General features: G+C 36.1%; 1 protein-coding gene across 3 annotated transcripts in view; it reads right to left on the reverse strand.

Moving 5' to 3' along the window:
• Window positions 1-21925, reverse strand: part of Tmem156 (transmembrane protein 156) — a 40059-nt gene extending 18134 nt beyond the window's left edge. For 2 of the 3 annotated variants that reach the window (XM_046449381.2, XM_058580353.1), the window contains exons 1-2: window positions 21744-21924; window positions 3960-4229 (exon numbers count right to left, since the gene is read on the reverse strand). In XM_046449381.2, the coding sequence (XP_046305337.1) occupies window positions 3960-4229; window positions 21744-21831 (358 nt within the window). In that variant the 5' untranslated portion in view covers window positions 21832-21924. Of the gene's footprint in view, window positions 1-3959; window positions 4230-21743 lie in introns of all 3 variants that reach the window. The other variant, XR_009227057.1, reaches the window with a different exon arrangement.
• Between the last annotated feature and the right edge of the window lie 310 nt (window positions 21926-22235).

Here is a 22235-nt window from a genome sequence, read left to right on the forward strand (position 1 = left end):
AAGACCTAAAAAGAGCATGCTACAGGGACACTGCTACATCGATGTTCATAGCAGCACAGTTCACAATAGCAAGACTGTGGAACCAACCTAGATGCCCTTCAATAGACGAATGGATAAAAAAAACGTGGCATTTATACACAATGGAGTATTACTCTGCATTAAAAAATGACAAAACCGTAGAATTTACAGGGAAATGGATGGCATTAGAGCAGATTATGCTAAGTGAAGCTAGCCAATCCCTAAAAAACAAATGCCAAATGTCTTCTTTGATATAAGGAGAGTAACTAAGAACAGAGTAGGGTCGAAGAGCATGAGAAGAAGATTAACATTTAACAGGGATGAGAGGTGGGAGGGAAAGGGAGAGAGAAGGGAAATTGCATGGTAATGGAAGGAGACCCTCAGGGTTATACAGTGGAGGAGGTAGAGAGAGAGGAGGGGAGGGGAGGGGAGAGGTGGGGAGGGGGGAGGGTGGAGGATGGGAAAGGCAGCGGAGCACAACAGACACTAGTATGGCAATTTGTAAATCAATGGATGTGTAACTGATGTGATTCTGCAATCTGTGTATGGGGTGAAGGTGGGAGTTCATAACCCACTTGAATCAAAGTGTGGAATATGATACGTCAAGAAATTTGTAATGTTTTGAACAACCTACAATAAAAAATTTAAAAAAAAAAAGAAAATAGAAAGAAGTTACCTACACTGACAATAATAATTTTTTAAATTTATTTTGTAGTTTTCGGTGGACACAACATCGTTATTTTATTTTTATGTGGTGCTGAGGATAGAACCCAGCGCCCCGCACATGCCAGGCAAGCATGTTACCGCTTGAGCCACATCCCCAGCCCCTGACAATAATATTTAAAGTGATTGCATTTTTTAAGATAGTGAAAACCATTCAGGGGTAGGATTGAAGTAGGCTTAGAGCATCTCATAGAAGATATAGGCATTCCCTGAAGACTTGTGGAACAAATGGTATTTTCCAGAATGGACACAGTATTTCCCACATCATGCTTTCTAATGATGCTGTAACAAAGCATTGCAAACATCTCAGTTCTTGAGAATACAAGTGTAAGATCAAGGTATGGGCAGGGTGGGCTCCTTCTTGGGGTTGTGAGGAGGAACTTGGTTTTTTGTTTTGTTTTGTTTTGTTTTGTTTTTTCAGTGGTGGTGCTGGGGATTGAACCCAGGGCCTTATACATGCAAGGAAAGCACTCTGAGCTACATCCCCAGTCCCTCTGGCTTGATCTTAACATCGCCCTGTGTGCATTTCTCCTTGTCCAATTTCTCCTTTTTAGAAGGACATCACAATTAGATTAGGGCCCATACAGTTGACTTAATCTTAACAAAGTTACATCTACAGTGATTTCACATTATGAGACATTGGGGGTTAGAACTCCACATATAAAATTTGGGGGAGACAATTCAATCCATAACTCACATGTTATCCTAAAACTTTGCCCCTCCTCCACAAATTAGTAGAAATTTCATTTCTTCCCCCATTTGAACTGGGAGAGCTTGTAACTTGTTTACAGTTTATCCAATGCAGAGGAAATGTCATTGTTTGACTAAGCTAGAAAGTGAAACCATCTCCACATTGTTCTTTGGAACACCAACACTGGAGCTTTGAGTCACTATGTATGAGTCCAACAACTGAAGGCCACCCTGCTGTGAGGAGCCCCCAAAGAGCCCAAGCAGAAAGACAAGAGAGGAATCAATGAACAGAGTGAAAAAGCAGCCCACAGAATGAGAGAAAACATCTGCAAACCATACACCTGATAGAAGGTTAATACCAAAAATATATAGGGAACTCTTATCGCTATAATAGAAAAAAAAACCTGATTTTAAAAAATAATAGAAGAATTGAATGGACATTTCTCCCAAGAAGATACACAGATGGCCAATGGGTATTTGAGAAAGTGTTCCGTTATCACTAATCATCAGAGAAATGCAAATCAATACCACAACAAGATATCACCTCACATCTGTCAATAAGAATATCATCAAAAATCAAAAGATAACAAGTACTATCAAGAAGGTACAGAAATTGGAGCCCTTGTATAATGCTGGTGGGAATGTACATTGGTCCTGTCACTATGAAAAACTGTATGTAAGTTTCTCAAAATATTAAATATAGAATTACCATATGACTCAGCAATCCCAGTGCCTAGGATTTTCAAAAGCATCCATTCAGGATCTCAAAAAGATACCCACACTTCCGTATTCATGGCAGCATTGTCCACAATACCAAAGATATAGAAGCAACCTATTTGTTCCTTGAAAGATAAATAGATAAAATGGCATGCACACACAAGTGTTTTGTAGCCTTAGGAGAAAAAGAATTCCTATTATTTGTGACAACATGGAAGACATCATGCTGAGTGAATGAAATAAGTCAGTGGCAGCACAAATTCCATATGAATCCCCTTATCTGAGAAATCTAAGTACTCAAACTATTAGGATCAGGGAGTAGAGTGGTGGTCATCAGGGGCAAGAGCAGAGGGGAAACGCAGAGTTCCTGTTCAGTGGTTATAAAGACATTGTGTGTTTAGAAATGTTATGTGTTCTCATCACAACAATAATAAGGAAAGGTCACATAGAGAAAAACTCTGAGACCCCAAGAAGAGAGAGATGCCTACCAACCTCTACCTGTTCTGGCTCTGTTTTAGCTACACTCTCCATCTAACTCCAACAGCCAGAAATGACCAGCTAGGCCCCCTTGGAATTCTTGACCCACAAAAGAAAGAAGGAAGGCAGGTAAGAAAAAGGAAGGGGAAGGAAGAGAAAGAGAGAAGATATAATAACATGATTGCTGTTGTTTTTAGCCACTGAGTTTGGAGTAGTTTGTTTTGCAGCAAAGACAGCTGGGACACCTTGCCAAGGCATTGTTCTCATGTGTTAGGGAGGAAGAAAAGCAACATCTGTGAGCCACCAGCCCTTAAAACACTTCCTGGACCTCTATCATCATAGAGGAATTTCCTCAATTTGCTTTCAGACAGATTCAGCAGGGAACCTTGGAATGGTTACATACTATTTGAGCAAGAACTTTGTCTACAGTCGATGCAAAGAAATCTTGTCTCTGTTCTCAAAGAATAGAAAAAAGTCAGTATCTAGTGACGCAGGAGGCAAACTTGCTGAAAAGCTGTAAGCAATAATTCTGATGCTTGGGCTCGAAGTCATCAGCATATTTTATGACTTTGAATAAATTAATTTCTCAATTACCCAGTTTGATGCATTGTACCTAAATAATATAGATTGATCTCATAATAAATGCAAGGTTCAATTAGGTACTGCAGGTAATGCGTAGTTATTCTCTACTTTGTTCATTGTTTCATTCAGCAAATGTTTGTTGAGGGCCCACTATACATTAGGTCAGGCATTGAGCTCAAAGCTAGAGGTCTGGTGGTGAACAAGGGCAAGGCCCTGCCCTCCAGAGACAACTCCTACTGACCGGAAGTGTTAGGCAGGAGCACGGACAAATGCACCAAGTGTTCAACGACTCCTTGGAGAAACAAAATTAGCTTTTACTATGAGAAATTTCAGGTTTACCTAGAATTATTGTTTAATCATGTGCTGCCTTGGAAGACAGCAAGCTGAATAACTTAATGTTTGTTTGTTTTTAAGCATCAAATGTATGTGAACTACAGTGGTATTTTGATGTATTTTAAGAACAGACATTTTGTTTTCAATAAGTCAACCAAAAGTGAATAATATCAAAAAACCCTACAAGTCACTCATCAAGAGCCACACCACCGAGTGTTCCCCTGTCACTGGATTTTAAAATGGGATCTATTATTAATACTTTTCTCAGCAGGATAAGTCTATTTATACTTGATGAATTTTATTCTCACTGCCATTCTGTATTTACTCGTCTCCCCCTTACTGGGGATTGAGCTCAGAGCCTCATGCATACAAGGCAGTTGTTCTAGCACAGAGCAAATTCCCAGCCCCTCTGCGTTTACCTTTTGATGTTTGTTCCTGAGAAATGGAATCCATGTTTCCTTTGGATTCACAAACCAAACATGAGGAGCATATTTTAAATTCACTTGTGATGTCTTGGCAAATCTTCGTGAAGTTTTGGAAAGTAGAGGAATTTAGAAAGATTCCCATCATAGTCTGAGTTTCCCTTACTGGTTGCAGAAAAGTCACAAAAGAAAAATTTAAGGAGGACAGCGAATAGGTGGAATTAGGCTGCAAACACTCTTCCAGACAGGAAAGCTCCAATGTTCTTCCTGTAAAAGAAAACAGAAATACTTTCTTTCCTATGAAATTTTGAAGTTTGGGCATTCAAATAATATATGATTCTACTTATCTGAGAGAAAAGTTAAAAATTCATTCTTCATTTAGGATAGGATACCTGATTTAATTCATACAAATAATCAAAGCTCACTAATGTAAAAATTGAGAATTCCCAGTTAGTAGTAATGATCAAGTAAGGAATAAGTAGCCTATCTTTCAGAAATTCCCACTCTGACAGTCATTTGTTAGCATGAGAAAATAACAGACAAGGCCAATTCACCATTATGTGACTCTTTACCATCTCTTATATAACCACAGGGAACAAACCATATATTTAAGATTTCTTTTTTGTTACCAGGAATTAAACCCAGGGACGCTTAACCACTGAGCAATATCCCCACCCCTTTTTTATATTTTATTAGAGACAGAGTCTCACTGAATTGCTTAGGGCCTTGCTAAGTTTCTGAGGCTGGATTTGAACTCAAGATCCTCCTGCCTCAGCCTCCCGAGCTGCTGGGATTATAGGTGTGCACCACCACACCCAGCTATTTTTAAGATTTCTAAACAATGTGGTGTGAAGCACTGGGTTCAATTCTCAGCATGATAGATAGATAGATAGATAGATAGATAGATAGATAGAAAAAATAAAGGTCCATCAACAACTAAAAAAATATATTTTTTAAAAAATTACATGGAACACAATAAAAGAATCACTTCATTTTTAAAAATGACTAATTCTAATTAAACATATTGGTTCAAACTTAAAAATCAAACTAGTTATTGATATTAAGGCATTTTTTGAATTTGTGGAGTTTGAGCCAGGCACAGAGGCATTTGCTACTCAAGAGACTGAGGAAAGCGTATCACAAGTTTGAAGCCAGCCCAGGGAACTTATTTAGACTGTCTCAAAATGGAAAAAGAAATGAGGCTGTAGCTCAGTGGGGGAGTGCTTGCTCCGGGGCCTGGTTTCAATTCCGAGCACCACAAAAAGAAAAAGAAAAATATTGTAGAGTTTTTATTGTACTTTAATAGTAATTCCACAGGTGCTTAGTTATTAGTAATTTTATTATTATTTAATAAATACTCGTGTCCTAGCCCTCTATATTTGAAATTGTTTTTCTAATAATTCACATAATTTCCAGCTATAAAAAAATTCATACTTGAGGGGCTGGGGTTGTGGCTCAGTGGTAGAGCGCTAGCCTAGCATGTGTGAGGCCCTGGGTTCGATCCTCAGCACCACATAAAAATAAATTTTAAAAAGGTACAATACCTTTGTGTCCAACTACAACTAAAAAAATAAATATTTTTTTTTAAAAAAATTCATTCTTGAAACCAGGTGCAGTGGTACACATGTAATCCCAGCTATTCAGAAGGATGAGGCAGGAAGATGTAAGTTTAAGGTCAGTCTGGGCAACGTAATGAGACTCTGTCTCAAAATAAAAGATAAAAAGGACTGGGGATATAGCTCAGTGGTAGAAACACTCCAGTACCAAAAAAAAAAAAAGGAAAGAAAGAAAGAAAAAAGAAAAGGAAAAATTTTTTTCATACTTGGAGTGCCATAAGGATTTTTTCAAGGGGGATGAAATTCTATTCAAATATACAATTTTATTGTGTCTAATATGTTTACAATCAAATTTGTAATCGCAACAAAAATATTGCCTTTGGTAGTAATGTCAAAGGAAGGAGATGGAAATGTGCTATCTGATGGAACTCTATAATTTACAGCTTTTTAGATATTACTAAAATACATTTAAAAAACTTATTTCTTGCCACTTTTCCATTTTCTTCACTGTCACTTTCATCATATGAAATTTTCAATTTCTTGAATTTATATTGCTATGATATGACCTAGAAGAGAGATACAGACATTTTTACTGTCAATATTGTGGTCATCTTATCCAATAATTGACCAAATGAGCTTTCTGGAATTGATTATATATTCTTTATATTTGGCTATCAGGTCATTTTGTGATGATTTTAAACCTCAGTTTTAAATAATTCAATTGGAAAAGAAATAAACAGAGGATACATCCTTCTCTCATATATTTTTAAGAAATAAATAATTCTACCCAATCATTTTTGTTATCAGGTGGGCTATATTCTCATCTCCATAAACAAGGATTTATGAATTTAACTACTGCCATTAATATTGCTGGCAGGCAGACATCTAAATTCTCTCTCTGAGACAGAAATGCTTTCCAGAATTATTTCACTGCTAAGACAGCAACCTCTCAGAGGAGGTATACCGAATACTAAATAGAATTAGGAAAACACATGACAACATAGGACAAATGCCCAAGTTAATTATTTTCTCTTTTTAAAGTAAAGCAAATAGTAAGAATAAAAACATACCAACAATCTTAATTTTCTTTTCTATCTTTCATTATAAAATTTTCACACACACACACACATACATACACATACACACATACACAAAGAAAAATGTATTGTGCTAGTTAAAGAATAATGAAAATGAACAAAGGCCATGTACTTGTCACCTAGATCAAAAATAGTATATTACCAACATAGTTTCAGGACCTTATCCCTCCTCACCCCTATAGTATTGCATATTTAGAAATAAATATATATGGAATATACTGTATATACTCTCTTGTGATTTGTTCTCTCTTTTTTTGCACTTAATATATTTTAGTAATGTTTATGCATACAGCTATAGTTATTTATTTGTCGTATTCTTATGAATGAATGTACCACAATTTATTTCTTCATCCTTCAGACAGTGAAAGTTTATTTCCACTTTTTGCTGTTATGAATAATACTGTTATGAACTGTAACTCCTATACACTGCTGGTGAGGATGTAAAATAGCACAACTACTTTGGAAATGAAACAGGTTTTTATTTCCATTATAAGTTAGACATATATTTACCATGCAGTCCCCAAATTCCGCTCCCAGGAATTTACACAAGAGAAATAAAAACATATATCCATACATTAAAATGCTCCTATTTTACATATACATGAATGTTTTATGACAGCTGTTTACATTTATAATAACCAAGAACTAGAAACAATCCAAATTTCCCACAACTAGTGGCTGTATAAGTCCTGACATATCTATATAAAGAAATATCACTCAGCAACAAACTTCTAATACTAAAAAGAAAAATGATGGAGCAGAAAAATAGAGGAACCAGGAAATATACTTCTAAACCATGATGCAATTCTATTTTATTGAAGTTTAAAATTTTGAAGGATTCCTTAAATTTTTATCAGCATATTACCTCACAGTTTGTACCTTGTCTAGTTCATCTTCTTTATTATGATCGTTAAGTTAAAGGAAGGTCTTAATTTTAATGTAGTGAACTTATCAACAATTTTCTTTATAATTTATACTTTGTGTCTTATTTAAGAAGTCTTTTTCCCTTAAGGTTAAAACAACTTCACCTACATGTTCTTCTAAAAGTTGTGAAGTTCGGCCTTTTACATGTAAGTTCTTCATCTACTGGGAATTGTGTACAGTGTGAGGTAGGTGTTTTGGTTTGGATCTAGAATGTGCACCCTTTTCCAAAAAATCTCACATTTTGAAGGCGTGGCCTCCAGGGCAGCAATGTTCAGAGGTGGGACTTTGGGGAAGTGATTGGATCAGGAGGTCTCTGATAGCATCATGGAGTAACCCACTGACACCTGAATGGACTACAGGGAGGTAGTGGAGACTGTAGGTCAGGGGCCTGGTGGGAGAAAGAAGGTCATTGGAGACATATCCTGAAGTGGTATTTCCTATTTTCCAATTCTTATATTTCTTTTGTTGTATTTTTTTTTACTTGTTTTATTGCACTGACTAGGACCTCCAATGCAATGTTGAATAGAAATAATGTTAGTATATATCTTTTCTTGCTTCTGATTTGAAAACAAATACCCATAATGCTTTATCCATGATATTTCCTATAGCCATTTTTAGATATATCTTATCCATTTATGAAGTTTTTCTTCTATTCCTGGCTTGCTAAGAATTTTAATTATGAGGGCATACAAATATATACTATCTTAACAACTTCTAAAATGATTATATGGTCTTTGTTCTTTAATCTGTAAGCGTAGTAAATTACATCATTAGATTTTCTAATGCTAACTAAATATTGAACTCCAGGAACAAATCTAATTTGATTATTCTTCTACATTGCTGCATCTGGATTCTTAAGGTTTTGTGTCTATGTTTATAAGTGAGATGGGTTTGTAAATTTTTCTCTTTTATACCATTTTTGTTAAGTTCAAATACCAAGATATACTAACCTTAAAAAATAAATTGGAAAATAGCCCCCCTCTTTGCTGTTTTGAAAATGTTTATATAAAATTATATTTGGTCTGTTTCTTCAAAGTTCAGTGGAGCTGCAGGTAAAATCTTCCAAACTTTGCATTTCTTTCAGAGACTAAGCCACTGACTCAGTTCCTTTAATTGTTGTGTAACTCCTGGGCTTTGCATTTCTCCCCAAATAAGTTTTGGTAAATTGTATTTCTCTAGAAATATATGACTGTGTTTTATATTTGTTGACATAAATTATTAATAACATTCTATTACATTTTTATTTCTGCTATGTCTGTATCTATATCCCATTTTTATTACTAACATTAGTTACTTGTACCTTCTCCCATTTTTTGATTACTCTGTTTTGACAGGGAGAATAATGGACTCTCAAAGATGCCCATCTCCTAGTTCCTAGAACCTGTGGATATGTTGAATAACATGGCAAAAGGGGAATTAAGACAGATGATGGAATTAAGATTGCTGATCAACTGATCCTAAAATAGAGAAATTCTCCTGGATTACCTGAACGGACCCAGTGAAATGACAGATGAGGAAGAGGGTAGCAGAAGAATCAGTGTCAGAGTGTGAAGACTCAGCAGACCATGCTGGTTCTGAGGGTGAGCTGAGGGATTCAGGCAGCTTCCAGAAGCTGAAAAACAGCCAGGAAATTGATTCTCTTCCAGAGTGTCCAAAAGGAATACAGCCCTACTGACACCCTGATTGTAGCAAAAGTGATGCCTTTGCTGGACTTCAAACCTACAGGTCTATAAGATAGGAAACTTGTGTTGTTTTAAGCCACTGAGTTTGTGGTTGTCTGCTCATAATTCTTACAGTTCCCATCCCCACCAATTTTTTCTTGCATCTCTGGTTTTCCTTCTGAGGTTACATTTTTTTTCTCCCAGAGTTAATTCTTTAAAAGTTCCTCTGCTGAGGGTCTGCTACTTGTAAACCTTCTCAGTTTTTGTTCATTTTAAAATGTGCATCTCACCAATTCCAGATTGACAATTTTGCCTCTACACTTGCAGACATTATTCCTTTGCCTTCTGATGTTCATTGTTGCTTTTAAGATGTGAGCTGTCGTTCTAACCATTGTTCCTTTAAAGACAACCTGACTCTATCTCTGGTGGTTTTAAGATCTCTCTATGTTCATGTTTTTCAGAATTTTTTTTGTTCATTCTGCTTGGAAAATGTTTGGTTTTCTGAATCTGAAGATTTATGTCTTTCATTGATTCTATAAAATTTTTAATATTATCTCTTCAAATATTGCCTTTTCTCTATACTTTGTCTTCTCTCCTATTTCAGCTTTGGTTAGCTTCCTTTGTTCTCTATGGCTCTTAACCTGTTTCATATTTTTTATTTCTTTGACTCTTTTTTCTGGGTTCTAGGTAATTTCTTCAGATCTATATTTCAGTTCCTTAACTAATTGTTCAGTGGTGTATAACTTGTTTATCCCTTTCCTTTCATTGTTAATATGTTATTATGTATTCACAATTAGAAGTTCTAGTTGATTCTTTTTCAAATCTTCCTGGTTACTTTTTTTAAAAAAAAAATTTTTTTTAGTTGTTGATGAACCTTTATTTTATTTATTTGTTTGTGGTGCTGAGAATCAAACCCAGTGCCTCACACATGCTAGGCAAATGCAATACCACTGAGCCACAACCCCAGCCCTCTTCCTGGTTACTTTTAAGTCTTATTCCTTACTCATATAATTTTTTTTAGGCAGGGTACTGATTTTCCTCACATTTTTTTTTCTTTTTTTAGAGCTGGGGAAAAAAATCAGCTCTGTTCTTTCCATTAACGTTATCTATATGTACAGATGGCTGCTATTTTCCCATAGTACCTTGCAACTTATTTTAAACTTTACAGATTCTTTTTAAACTTTATAGATTTTGAGACCCTTTCCCCCCAGATTTATTAAGGTCTAATTGACAAGTAAAAATTATATCTATTTACAGTATACAACATAGTGTTTTGACACATATATACATTGCGAAATGATTAAATTAAGCTAATAACATATTCATCTTATTAATCATTTTTTGGTAGTGAGAACATTTACTCTTAGCAATTTTTAAGAATATGATATATTATTATTAACTGTAGTCAACATGCTATAAAAGAGAACTCCAGAACTTATCCATCCAGACTGAAATTTATCTCCTTTGACAACATCAAAGGAGAGAGATAAGGCTCTGTTTACATTTTTCTGCTCTTATTCATGTTTTTTGATACCACTTTTATTAACCAAAATAAATGAAATATTTATTTTATGTGGCATATCTCATAATTCCAATATCTTAATTCTTCAAAAATCTGATTCTGCTATTTGTTGTTTCTGTTGACTCTTGTCTGTTGAGTCTTTATGTGTTTTATGATTTTTGAATCAATATCTCAATTTTCTTGGAATTTATTTGGGAAATTATTTAAGGCCTGATTTGAAGACATCTCCTCCAGAAAGGATTATCGATTTTCCTTTGCTGGGTGTCTAATGGCACTATTGGTCCCAATTAAATTAATTGATTATGAAATTAATTAAATGCTTAGGTTAGACTTTGAACAGCTCACAGGGTAATGACCTTCAATATCCAATTTATTAAAAACATCTCAAGGTAGGCTTTCTCCTTACTCCATCCTTAGCCAAAATGGAGACAAATTTTCTCAGAGTCAGACATTTTTTCCATTCTTTGATAGACAGCAGGAGCTTCAGAAACTACCCTAGGTCAACTGGGCACAGTGGCACACACCTATAGTTCCAGCTATTGGGGAAGCTAAGGCAGGAAGATCCTGAGATGGAGACCAGCCTGGGTAATTTAGCAAAACTCTGTCTCAAAATAAAAAAATAAAAAGGGGTAAGGATGTAGCTCATAGTAAAGCAATCCTGGGTTCAATCCCCAGTACTGGGAAAAGAAAAGAAACTACCCTAGGCCAAGTCTTATCTTCTCAACACCTATGCTACTCATCTGTTAACTAGTTTGGGGGGAATTTTTAAAGGAACACAGATTATTTCAGACTATATATATTCTAAGTATATTCATAGAATATTCTAAGTATATTCTAAGGAGAACTTCAGTATATTCAATGAAAATTTAGAGGTAAAATTTTGGCCACTAAAAACAATCACTTCGCAAAAACATTTGGCAGCACCTTATAAAATTAAATATATCCAATGCTTGTGTCTGAATGACTGAATGCTTCTGTCCCCTCACCCCCCTCCCACCCACGCCAATTCATATGTTGAAACCCTAATCCAAATCTGATGGTGTTTGGAGGTGGAGCTTGTAGAAGATAATTAGGTCAAAAAAAAAAAGAAGAAGATAATTAGGTTATGAGGGTGGTGCCCAAAAGAGCAGGATTACTGCCCTTCTAAGAGGCCAGAGAGCTAGCTAGTACTCTATGTCTCTCTCTCTCTCTCTCTCTCTCTCTCTCTCTCTCTCTCTCTCTTTCTCTTTCTCTAGCTCTCGCTCTCGCTCTCGCTCTGTCTTTCTCTCTTTGCCCTATGAGAATGCAGAAGTGGCAGTCTTCAGCCCTAGAACAGGATTCTTACCAGAAGGCAACCATGCTGACACCCTGATCTTGAACTTCCACCCTCCAGAACTGTATAAAATAAATTTCTATTTTTAATAAGCAACCAATATACAGTATTTTTATAGCAATCCAATCTACCTAAGGCAGCTAGCTATTCCACTGGCTAACCAATAAAAATGAAAACATAGGTTCATACAAATAACATATACAATGATGTTTTTATAGTACATTATCATAATGTATTTATAGTAGCTAATAACTGGAAATAACTCAGTGGATGAATGAATAAATACGGCCTATTTATATAATAAATTACTCAGCAATAAAATGGAAGAAACGAGGGGTGTACTCAGTAAAAAGACAAATATCAGAAACATTATACTAAAGAAGACAGATCAAAAATGGATACTATCTGACAAGTTCATTTATGTGAAATTTAAGATGGAACAAAACTTATGGTGGCATAAGATAGAATGTAGCCTTGGGGGCTAAGGGGCTATTTAACAGGAAAGGGCAAGTAGAATCTTTGTAGAGTTAATGAAAAGCTGTATCTTATATGGAGTAGTAGTTCCATAAATACAAATGTCAAAATCCATGACTCTGAACACTTAAGGTCTTTCCATTTTATTATATGTAAATCATGCTTTTTAAAAATATAGTCAGGCTGAGGGTATAGCTCAGTGGTAAAGCCCTTGCCTAGCAAGCATGAGGCACTGGGTTCAACCCTCTGCAAAACATAAAAAATAAAGGTATTGTGTCCATCTACAACTAAAAATATTTAAAAATAAGAATTTCTTAAAAAAATAATCTGGGTTCAGTGGCAGAGTACTTGCTTAGCATGTGTGAGGCACTGGGTTTGATTCTGAGCACCACATATAAATAAATAAAGGTCCATATTGTGTTCTTTCTTCTAAAAAAAATAAGTCAATCAGCAGGTACTGTTGTTATAGTTGGGAGAAAGAAGTCAGGTTCTATTGCACTTAAGGGTGACTATAAGATAACAATAATGTACTATATATTTCAAAAGAAAAGAAAGGAATTGAATGTTGTAATCATAAAGAAATGATCAATGTTTGAGAAGATAGATGTTTACCCTGATCTAAACATTACATAATGTATACAGTATCAAAATATCACATGATACCCCATAATTTTTTTCCTTGTGAATTTGTTCAAATATTATGTATCAGTTTAAAAGTTACAGTGTAATAAACACATAGTCAATTGTTTCTAAAGATCTTTCATCATTATTGGATATTCTGTAGTATAATTCAGCAATTCTAAAATATCAGCTGTGAGGATAGGAGCCACCTTATGTTTGGCTGCCTTGGTTACACAGGTTGTTTTCCCTTGTTCAGAAGTCTGCCTGTAACAACTGGCATAAACTCAAAAACTGTCAATTTCAATAGGAAAAACTCAGATTGTATTTCCATTTGGGAACCAACAGTTGAAGCCTCTCTGGTAATACTGAGAAAGCTTTCTATATGATATATATGTATATATCATATACATATATATCGTGCTGTGTATGAGTGATATATCCTTGATATTAACCAGATCAGAAGCCATGGAGTCTAGAGAGGATATGGAGGGATTCACAGGACATTTGGGGAAGACCACTAAAAATGTTTGCTGGGGACAAGGGCAAAGCTTTGCATTACTTTTAATTTATTGTAGTAGTATTTGAAAGACATAAGGTTTTGGACATAAGAACAGGCAGCTGATTTTACTTGACAAAACAAGACAAATAAAATGTACATAATGAAATTACCCATAAACAAAGAAAATGACTCTGAGCAAAGAGACACCCATCTTTCAAGTAAAATGGTCTCAAATAAATTTCACAGACTGCACAACCTGAGAATTCTAAGATTGTGATGATATTTTATCTTTCAAAAAGATAAAATGAGGATAACACCTGGTGGACCTAAATCACAAGATGTTGTGAGGATCGGAAAAGAAATGTTTTCTTCAACAATGATGGGTTTTTTAAAATTTCCTCAATAATATGACTCAGAAAATTTTCTCAGACAACAGATATAATCATTGAGTGTCCCCTAATATGATGGGCACTGTCTTAACTGCTTAAAATACATCAGTAAACATACATACATATATACAACATACATACATACATACATAAATGCCTCATTTTCATGTAGCTTCTATTCTATTTTGGAGAAGTCAGATGATTAAAAAATACATAATAGGGGCTGGGGTTTTGGCTCAATGTTAGAGCACTCGCCTAGCATTCATGAGGCACTGGGTTTGATCCTTAGCATCACATAAAAATAAAATAAAGGTACTGTGTCCACCTACAACTATATATATATATATATATATATATATATATTTTTTTTTTTTTAAGAGTGGAGATGTAGTTTAAAAACACATAATAAACTAATAAGTTACACAGGTGATAAAATATAGACAATAAAAGAAATAGAAAGGTGTAAGGGAAAGATATGTCACCACATTCGTGTTTTACAGAAAGTCATCTTTTCCATTAAAAAAAAAAAAAGATATATTAAGAGAGTTTTGCCCTCCAAAACAGGAAGACAAGCAGTTAGAAAATATTCCGGAGTTGTTGGTATTGCAACCTATAGGTTAGTCAATAAGGCCAGTTCTTGAGAAACAATAAAAACCGTCATGTTTCATTACACTTTTTGCCAGGACATATTGTCTACGATATATACATAATCACAGCATATCCACTAGTAGTCGTTTTGAAACTGCAACAAATCAGAAATTTCAGTAAGTGAAGTCTCATGATGGAGTAAATTTATCCATCCAGTTTTATTTCTTCTTCCTGAAGTTTTCAGAATATTCTCTTGAGAAGGATGCTTTGCCATGAGCAAGTTAATATGTGTTTTGTGTGTGTGTGTGTGTGTGTGTGAGAGAGAGAGAGAGAGAGAGAGAGAGAGAGAGAGAGAGAGAGCAAGCATGCTGGGGATTGAACCAGAGCTTCACACATCCTGAGGTACCCCTGAGTTCAAATATTTAATGAGTTAAAGTGAGTTACTATTTGCAAATGTTTGGCGTGGTACATAGTACATGGAAATTTTTTAAAATTGTGAGCAGAGCATGGGAACACACCCACGGTTCCGGCATTCAAGAGGCTGAGTGAGGTGTGAAGAAAATCACTGGAGTCCAAGAGTTCAAGATCAGCCCAGGCTACATAGTGAGACTCCCCTTCTCTCTCTCTCTCTCTCTCTCTCTCTCTCTCTCTCTCTCTCTCTGTCTTAGGTTGGTACCACTGCAATTGGATCATACCCGTCACTGATTTGAACTCCCATCTCTGGAGTTAGTACTGCTCTGGCGGAGGCGCAGATGTCCAACCCTGCGCTCCCTCTGGTTTGTCTGATGAGGGATCTGATGGACAATGTGTCCTGGGCACTACCCTGATGGGGTTGCTGGGTTCCTCCAGTGCTCCGTATATTTGTGGTTTTGGGCCCCGGAGCATTGGGCCCCCCTGTCCATTTTTTGGCAATGGAGCCCAATGCCTTTCTCCACGATATCGTGGATAAACACCTGGTCCTTGTTCGTTTTTTGATAATGGAGTACCCTCTATGGTGGTTTGAGAACGGCATTCATTAGCCCAATGTCTCCCTCTACGGCATCGTGGGCAAATACCTGGTATTCTACTCCTTTGATACCTAGTTTTGTTAAACCCTCCTCCAATGGGGCAATTCCTTTTAAAATGTCCTGTTTGTTCACAATTGTAGCATGTTCTTGGCCTGGCATCTAAAGCCTGTTTTACTGCAGCTGCCACAATTTGCCCTTGTTCATTAATGTCTCTGGCATCTAAAGCCTGTTTTACTGCAGCTGCCACGACTTGCTCTTGTTCATTAATGTCTCTACATAATTTAATATATGTGTTTAAATCTTCATGTTTCCATGGTCTAATGATATCTCTGCACCAACGATTCGCTTGCTCATAAGCCAGGTGTTTTAGTAATGGCATTGCTTGTTCTGTATTCCCAAAAACTCTGGTAGCTGTTTGAATAAGCCTATCTACAAATTCAGCATAAGGTTCATTAGCTCCTTGTATTACCTTAGATAATTGACCTTGTAAACCTCCATGTCCTTGTAAAGTCTTCCATGCCTTAATTGCATCTGCAGCAATTTGTGCGTATACGCCAGGATCATATGCAATTTGTTGCTGCTGATCCTCATAAGGTCCCTTTCCTAACAACATATCTAGATTTCTCTGAGGATAACCAGCTGCTGCATTTCGCCTAGCCGTCTCCTTGCAAAATTCCTCATTGGCAACCTTCCATAACAGGTATTGTCCTCCATTTAGCACAGCTTTACACATATTAGCCCAATCTGCTGGCGTCATGTTCAAGTTGTTAATGGATTCGACCAAGCTTACAGTGAAGGGTGCTTGAGGACCATAGGTTGTTACAGCCTCTTTTAGCTGCTTCACTGTTTTGAAATTTAAAACTTGGTAAAATCGCTGCCCTCCTGCCTCAAATACAGGGCATGTTAATATTTGAGACCTTGTCTCAGGATCCCAACTATCAACTGCGGGGGTTGGGGGCCTCCCAGCATATGGAGGTGGCGCTGTTGGTTGGACACTTACGCCCTCTGGTGATAGAAAGGTGTTAGTAGCAGTCTCCTGTAGAGGTGGTGCTGTTGGTTGGACACTTACACCCTCTGGTGATAGAAAGGTGTTAGTAGCAGTCTCCTGTTGTAACTTTCCCCCTGATGGCTTTTTCTGTTTTACACTTTCTTTCTCTGTCTGACTAGCTTGAGAGGCCTTCTCTTTTACTTGAATCTTTTCCTCTGTCTGACTAACTTGAGAGACCTTCTCTTTTACTTGAATCATTATGTCTTCTTCTTCCTCTACCATTGTCTGAACTGAAGGCTTTGGACTAAGCAAACAAGATACGAATGTCCACAATGGCAATGTGCCAACTGGCAGAGTCCCTGGGCTTTTCTTTTCTATTCTTTTTAAATCTTCACCATGATGGTTCCATTGTGATATATTCAACAACTCCTCCTTAAAAAGCCATGGGCTACATTTTTGTATTGTATCAACGTATGCCCTGACTGCTCTTGATTTTACTGGGATGCCTCCTTCCTCTAACAATTTACTTAACACTCTTTCAGTTTGTTTTTTACTAATTTCTGATCCCATATTTCTACTATAATACAACCCAACAAGATGACGCCAAACAAAACCGAGACAGAATGAAATAAAAAGGGAACAACAAAAAGTCATTATAGCCTTTCTATCCTCCTGACATGTGCATCCGTCCTTTCTCCCTATCTGTTCCTCAGACGTAAATAGTTTTTCCTCAGATGTGAGCGGTTTTTCTTCCGTCTCACTCATCTCCAGGGACAGGCAACTTAAAACAAAAGTGAAGCAAAATAAAAGAGGAATCTTAAAATGGCTACCCATCCTCTCGCCCTGCCCTCAGGGGCGAGCAGTTTCACTTACCCTCAGTCGCTCCCCGTATGGGCCACCAAATGCCGCAGTCTGGCTGGGCACAATCAGGAGCCACTTGTCAAAAGAAACTAACTTTATTTTTAGAACCACACACGACAAACAAAATAGCCTCTCAGGAAAAACCCTCAGAGCCTCAACTGCCACCACCGGCTTTCCCCAAGCCTCTCTCTCCCACACAAGCTTCTCTCCACCTCCCACAATCCTCCTGCTCTTGAGGCCGATTGGCTGGGTCACGTGGGCGGAGCCAAAAAAGTCCCCCAATGAGCAGCTCCGTGGTCTGAAAGGGCAGGGAAACAGTCCAATGAGCATCACCGCAGAGGAGCCAATCAGCTAGATGTTGCTGGGGCTGCTGTGAGCCAATCATCAGCCGGCAGCTGGAAGTTTGCTGGCAGCTGGAAGTTTGCTGGGGCCCCTCAGGCTGTGGCTCTCAACACTCTCTCTCTCTCACACACACACACACACACACACACACACAAAGTAGTTATTTCAAACCTTCAAACCTTAGCGGGGATAACAATTTTTATGAACCAAATACAATGAAAATACAGTGCCCATTTTGAGATCAAGAATAACACACTAAGGAAATTAATTGTAGTAACCCTTGAAACACGGGTCTTTATAATATGCACATAAATAATGTGAATATATTCCCTATGCTTCAGGGTTTATCCTATAATTTGTAAGTAAACTTCCTTTATCCATGGTTTTCTTCAGTTTTACTGTTCATTATGTATCATTTCCATCAGAAAGTGTGAGATGGAAGGGAATATGAAAGCTAGTAAACACGGTTTATGAGTTTTGGCTCTTAAAAGTAAGTGAAGAAGTCAAAACAGCTAGATAAAATTAGATTTGAGGTGTTTTCATCTGTGCTATTCTTGTCCTGCATTACCACAAATCACTGGGAGTATATTTGTATAATTCCCAACCATTTCTGGTTTTAGGAATTTTTGAGATATTGATACTAGAATATTTTACTTAAAAATCAACAATAATCTTTGCTTCTGTAAGCAGGTAAGGAGGACTATTAGGTGATCATTGGAATTGTGCCAGTTGTTATTTTCCTTGGCCAAAGGAAATAGAAATGAATAACCTCCCCAAGACAAGCCTGAAAGCTGCGTTTATGTTTCCATAATGCTGTTTTTACAGCCCAATCAGTATTGACTCTAATTTTAGGACTGTCTCTAATTGCCTGCCAGTCTTCCCTCTGGCTGAAACTTCTTGAAGGAAGACTTACCTTTCATTTTTGCAACCCCACGTTCCTAACACAGGTAGCCAGTATTGTGATAAGTGAAAGAATAAATAAATGAAAGAGCCTTGGGGTTTATATAGATGTTAACCAAGTCTCTTAAGCACTAAGTCCAATAAAATCATATTGGTGAAGTTTTATTTGGGAGCTCCATGTTTTCTATAATTGCAAAATATATCCATTCCCATCTGTATTTCATTATCTCCATGAAATCTAAGTGTGTTAAACTATTACATTAACTGTGGTATCTTAGCTGCCTTTTAAATTAATGGAAAAGTTAAAAATACTGCTGTAAAAGAGATTATCTTGCCAGTGCATACCCAATGCAAACTTATTAAAAGACTCAATGTTTAAGAAATTCCCCTTCTTAAATAGCGTACACTGCATAATTATGATAATTGAATATTCCTACTAATGATTCGAAGACTCAGATACATTCTTGATGAAAAATGATCAAACATGGTGCTCTATTTTTAACTTAGGACTGCAGAGGATTTATTATTTTGAAATCAAATCTATTAAACTTCATGAATACATTACTCCTCATTAAGATTCCTTTTGAATTCATTTGACATATTAAAGACAGGGTGATCAGTGAATAATTTATAAGTAAAAATCATCTTATGTTATTTATTTTAGAAATTAAAGCAAATAGAACATTTTACATGAAGGAGGGAAAGCGAAACAAGTAACTGGCAAAGTAGGACTAGACAGGAGAATGTCAAGGTTAATTTTCCTACTTCTAGAACACTCTTAGTTTATTATTGAAATAATTTTGCCAAATACTTTATTTGTGAAAGACATTGGTTGACAATTCAATTCATTTTATAGGCCAACTGATATTGTGATTAAAATTAATTTAGTGCTGGGCAGTGGCATGTGCCTGTAATCCCAGTGGCTCAGGAGACTGAGACAGGAGGATCACAAGTTCAAAGCCAGCCTCAGCAAAATCAAGGTGCTAAGCAACTCAGTGAGACCCTGTCTCTAAATAAAATACAAAACAGGGCTGGGGATATGTCTCAGTGGTCAAGTGCCTCTGAGTTCAATCCCTGGTACACCCCACACACACAAAAAAAATTTAAAAATGCAAGCAATTATATTTAAATCTCTTTAATCAACATAGGACTACATTAAATGAGGCTACATGAACATGCTCCTGATGATCCATGACCTTAAAAAAATAAAGCATTATTATTATTATTACACTATTGCATGGGCAAAACATATTACCCAATAATCAACTCTTTTTTTATAGTGACTCTGCAAAATTCCTTCTACCACCAAAGGGCATCAGAAAAAAACAGTGGTGTTCAAACATTCTTGTTTGTTGGTCCCAAATAGGGATCCTTTGAAACAAATTTCTCAAATAATTCCATCACCCCAAAGCATTTGAAGAAACTATTATTTTCAGTTTGGGAGAGCAGCATTGGAGCTGAGGAAATTAAGAGAAACATCCCAATAAAAGATAGCTAATTATTGTCAAGATGAACTACTGACACATTACTGTTAGGCCAGAGATGTTTGGCTAAGGTGAATTTTATAAAAGCTCTTTTCTTCTACCCACAAAACAAGGGACTACTAAGGCCTTCAGGGGCTCCTCCCTGTGAATTTCTGAGCTGCACTTGACGTCTCTATGTTGCCACTGTCCCAGAAGGCCAAGTGTCACACTCAGAAAGAACTAAAAATACTGTGCATCTATCTAAAAACAGAGGAGTATTAGCAGGCTCTTGGAGTCACTAGTTCTCATAAAACACTAACCAATAGTTAGCAAATAGGGCATTATATCTTTTTTGAGCTAATTTCCTGGTTTTCATTAAATCCAACCTGATTGCTAGGAGGTGATATGTATCTACCTTATATAACTATTGAATGAGTTTACTCTCAGCCTACAATAGCTTAAAAATAGATTTTCTTTGCTCTAACTATTCTCTGTGTAACACATTTTCACCCAGGGAAATCAAGCATTAAAAATATATGCCCTGATTGCTTAATTTGAACAACATTATGGCGGCAAACAAAAAGAAATTTTAAGAATTCAATCGCTTGCGAAATTGCAGTCATAGTGTTTATTTAGCAAAAATATTTTTATTCGGCTACTTAGCATCATTTAATATGCAACATTAAATAATCATTGCAATATGGCATCAAATATAATTAGCAAAAACATTTTTATCAGATGACTTAGCATCACACATATGCAACAATAAATATTCATTGCTGCAAATCATCAAATATAAGTTTTTCACTGATTTAAATAAATTCATATGATTTCTATTTAATGATAGAGTACAGTAAATTTTTTTCACTTTTTTCCTACTAAGTGCTAGAGAGCACAATTACTTCTAAACATTTACATTACTGTGTCTTTAAATCTTTTACTAACATGGTTCACATTTACATCTATTTTTCTAAAGTTTCAGTGATCATGGAAGAGTTCTCTGAAGTTTTTTACAGAATTAATTTATTCCATTTTTCTCTAGTCACAAATACACACACACACACACACACACACACACTCCTATTTAAATTTGCACCAATCTCATTATATCTAAATACTCTTATTTTTCCAAAAGCAGCAGTAAATTATTTGCACAAAATTGTTGTAATGGACGGAATTCAAGCATGTTAGCATAATAAATGTTGCTCTCTCTATTAAATAGGTTCAGAATATAAAAGCATGCTTAAAACTGTTTTGAAGGAAACTTTCAAAGAGTGAAATCATGTGAGAAAATTATTATAAACTCAAAGTTTGAAATCTAGACTACAGATTTTAAATGTTACATTTCATTTTTATGAAGTGTTTCCTTTTATTTGTATATATGCTACAAGAGTTAAGTACTAAGAATTTACTGTGTTATATAACAGTCAACTAAAATTACAATTTCCTTTTGTTTTACTAGTTTTTCAGACACAGCCCATGAAGCATGTGTCAGAAAGGATCTTTTTTTTTTGTGACCATTAACTGACAATTTTTCAAATTAAGAAAGAAGAGCTAAAGTACAATTATACACTCACCTTTTGGTGTCTTGAAGTGTTCTGGCAAAATTAAAATGAACGTGATCACTATTGCCACAAACAATTTAAGGAGAGCTGTTTTTGTCATATCTATTCACATGACACCAGCGTGCTCCATGCGATACATTGATGGTGTGTTGCTTCCTCCTTCAAGTTTCATCTCTGTGGTCCCTTGAGTTAGTACAGTTCACCTCGTACTCACTTCCTTCTGAGTGAGTCTTTAGAAAAAAGAGGCCTTGATCTGAGACTTCTTCATTTAGAGTCACTTTCCATTTAGACAATGGTTCTCTAATAAGCAATTTTAAATAATCTTCTAAACAGGAAAGACAAATAAATGACCTAAAGAAGCAAAGGAATCTTGTCCTCATGTAAATTGGATCCTGTCTTCCCACGTTTAACAATGTGTGAGAGTAAATACAAAACCTACAATATAGTTTCCAAAAATAAAACTGAATTTCAGTCATGCCCAGACTGTATGGACATCATCCATTC

This window comes from Marmota monax, unplaced genomic scaffold (genome assembly GCF_021218885.2).
Source record: "Marmota monax isolate L192 unplaced genomic scaffold, Marmota_monax_Labrador192_F-V1.1 WCK01_AAM20220418_F8-fsc00025, whole genome shotgun sequence".
NCBI lineage: Eukaryota > Metazoa > Chordata > Mammalia > Rodentia > Sciuridae > Marmota > Marmota monax.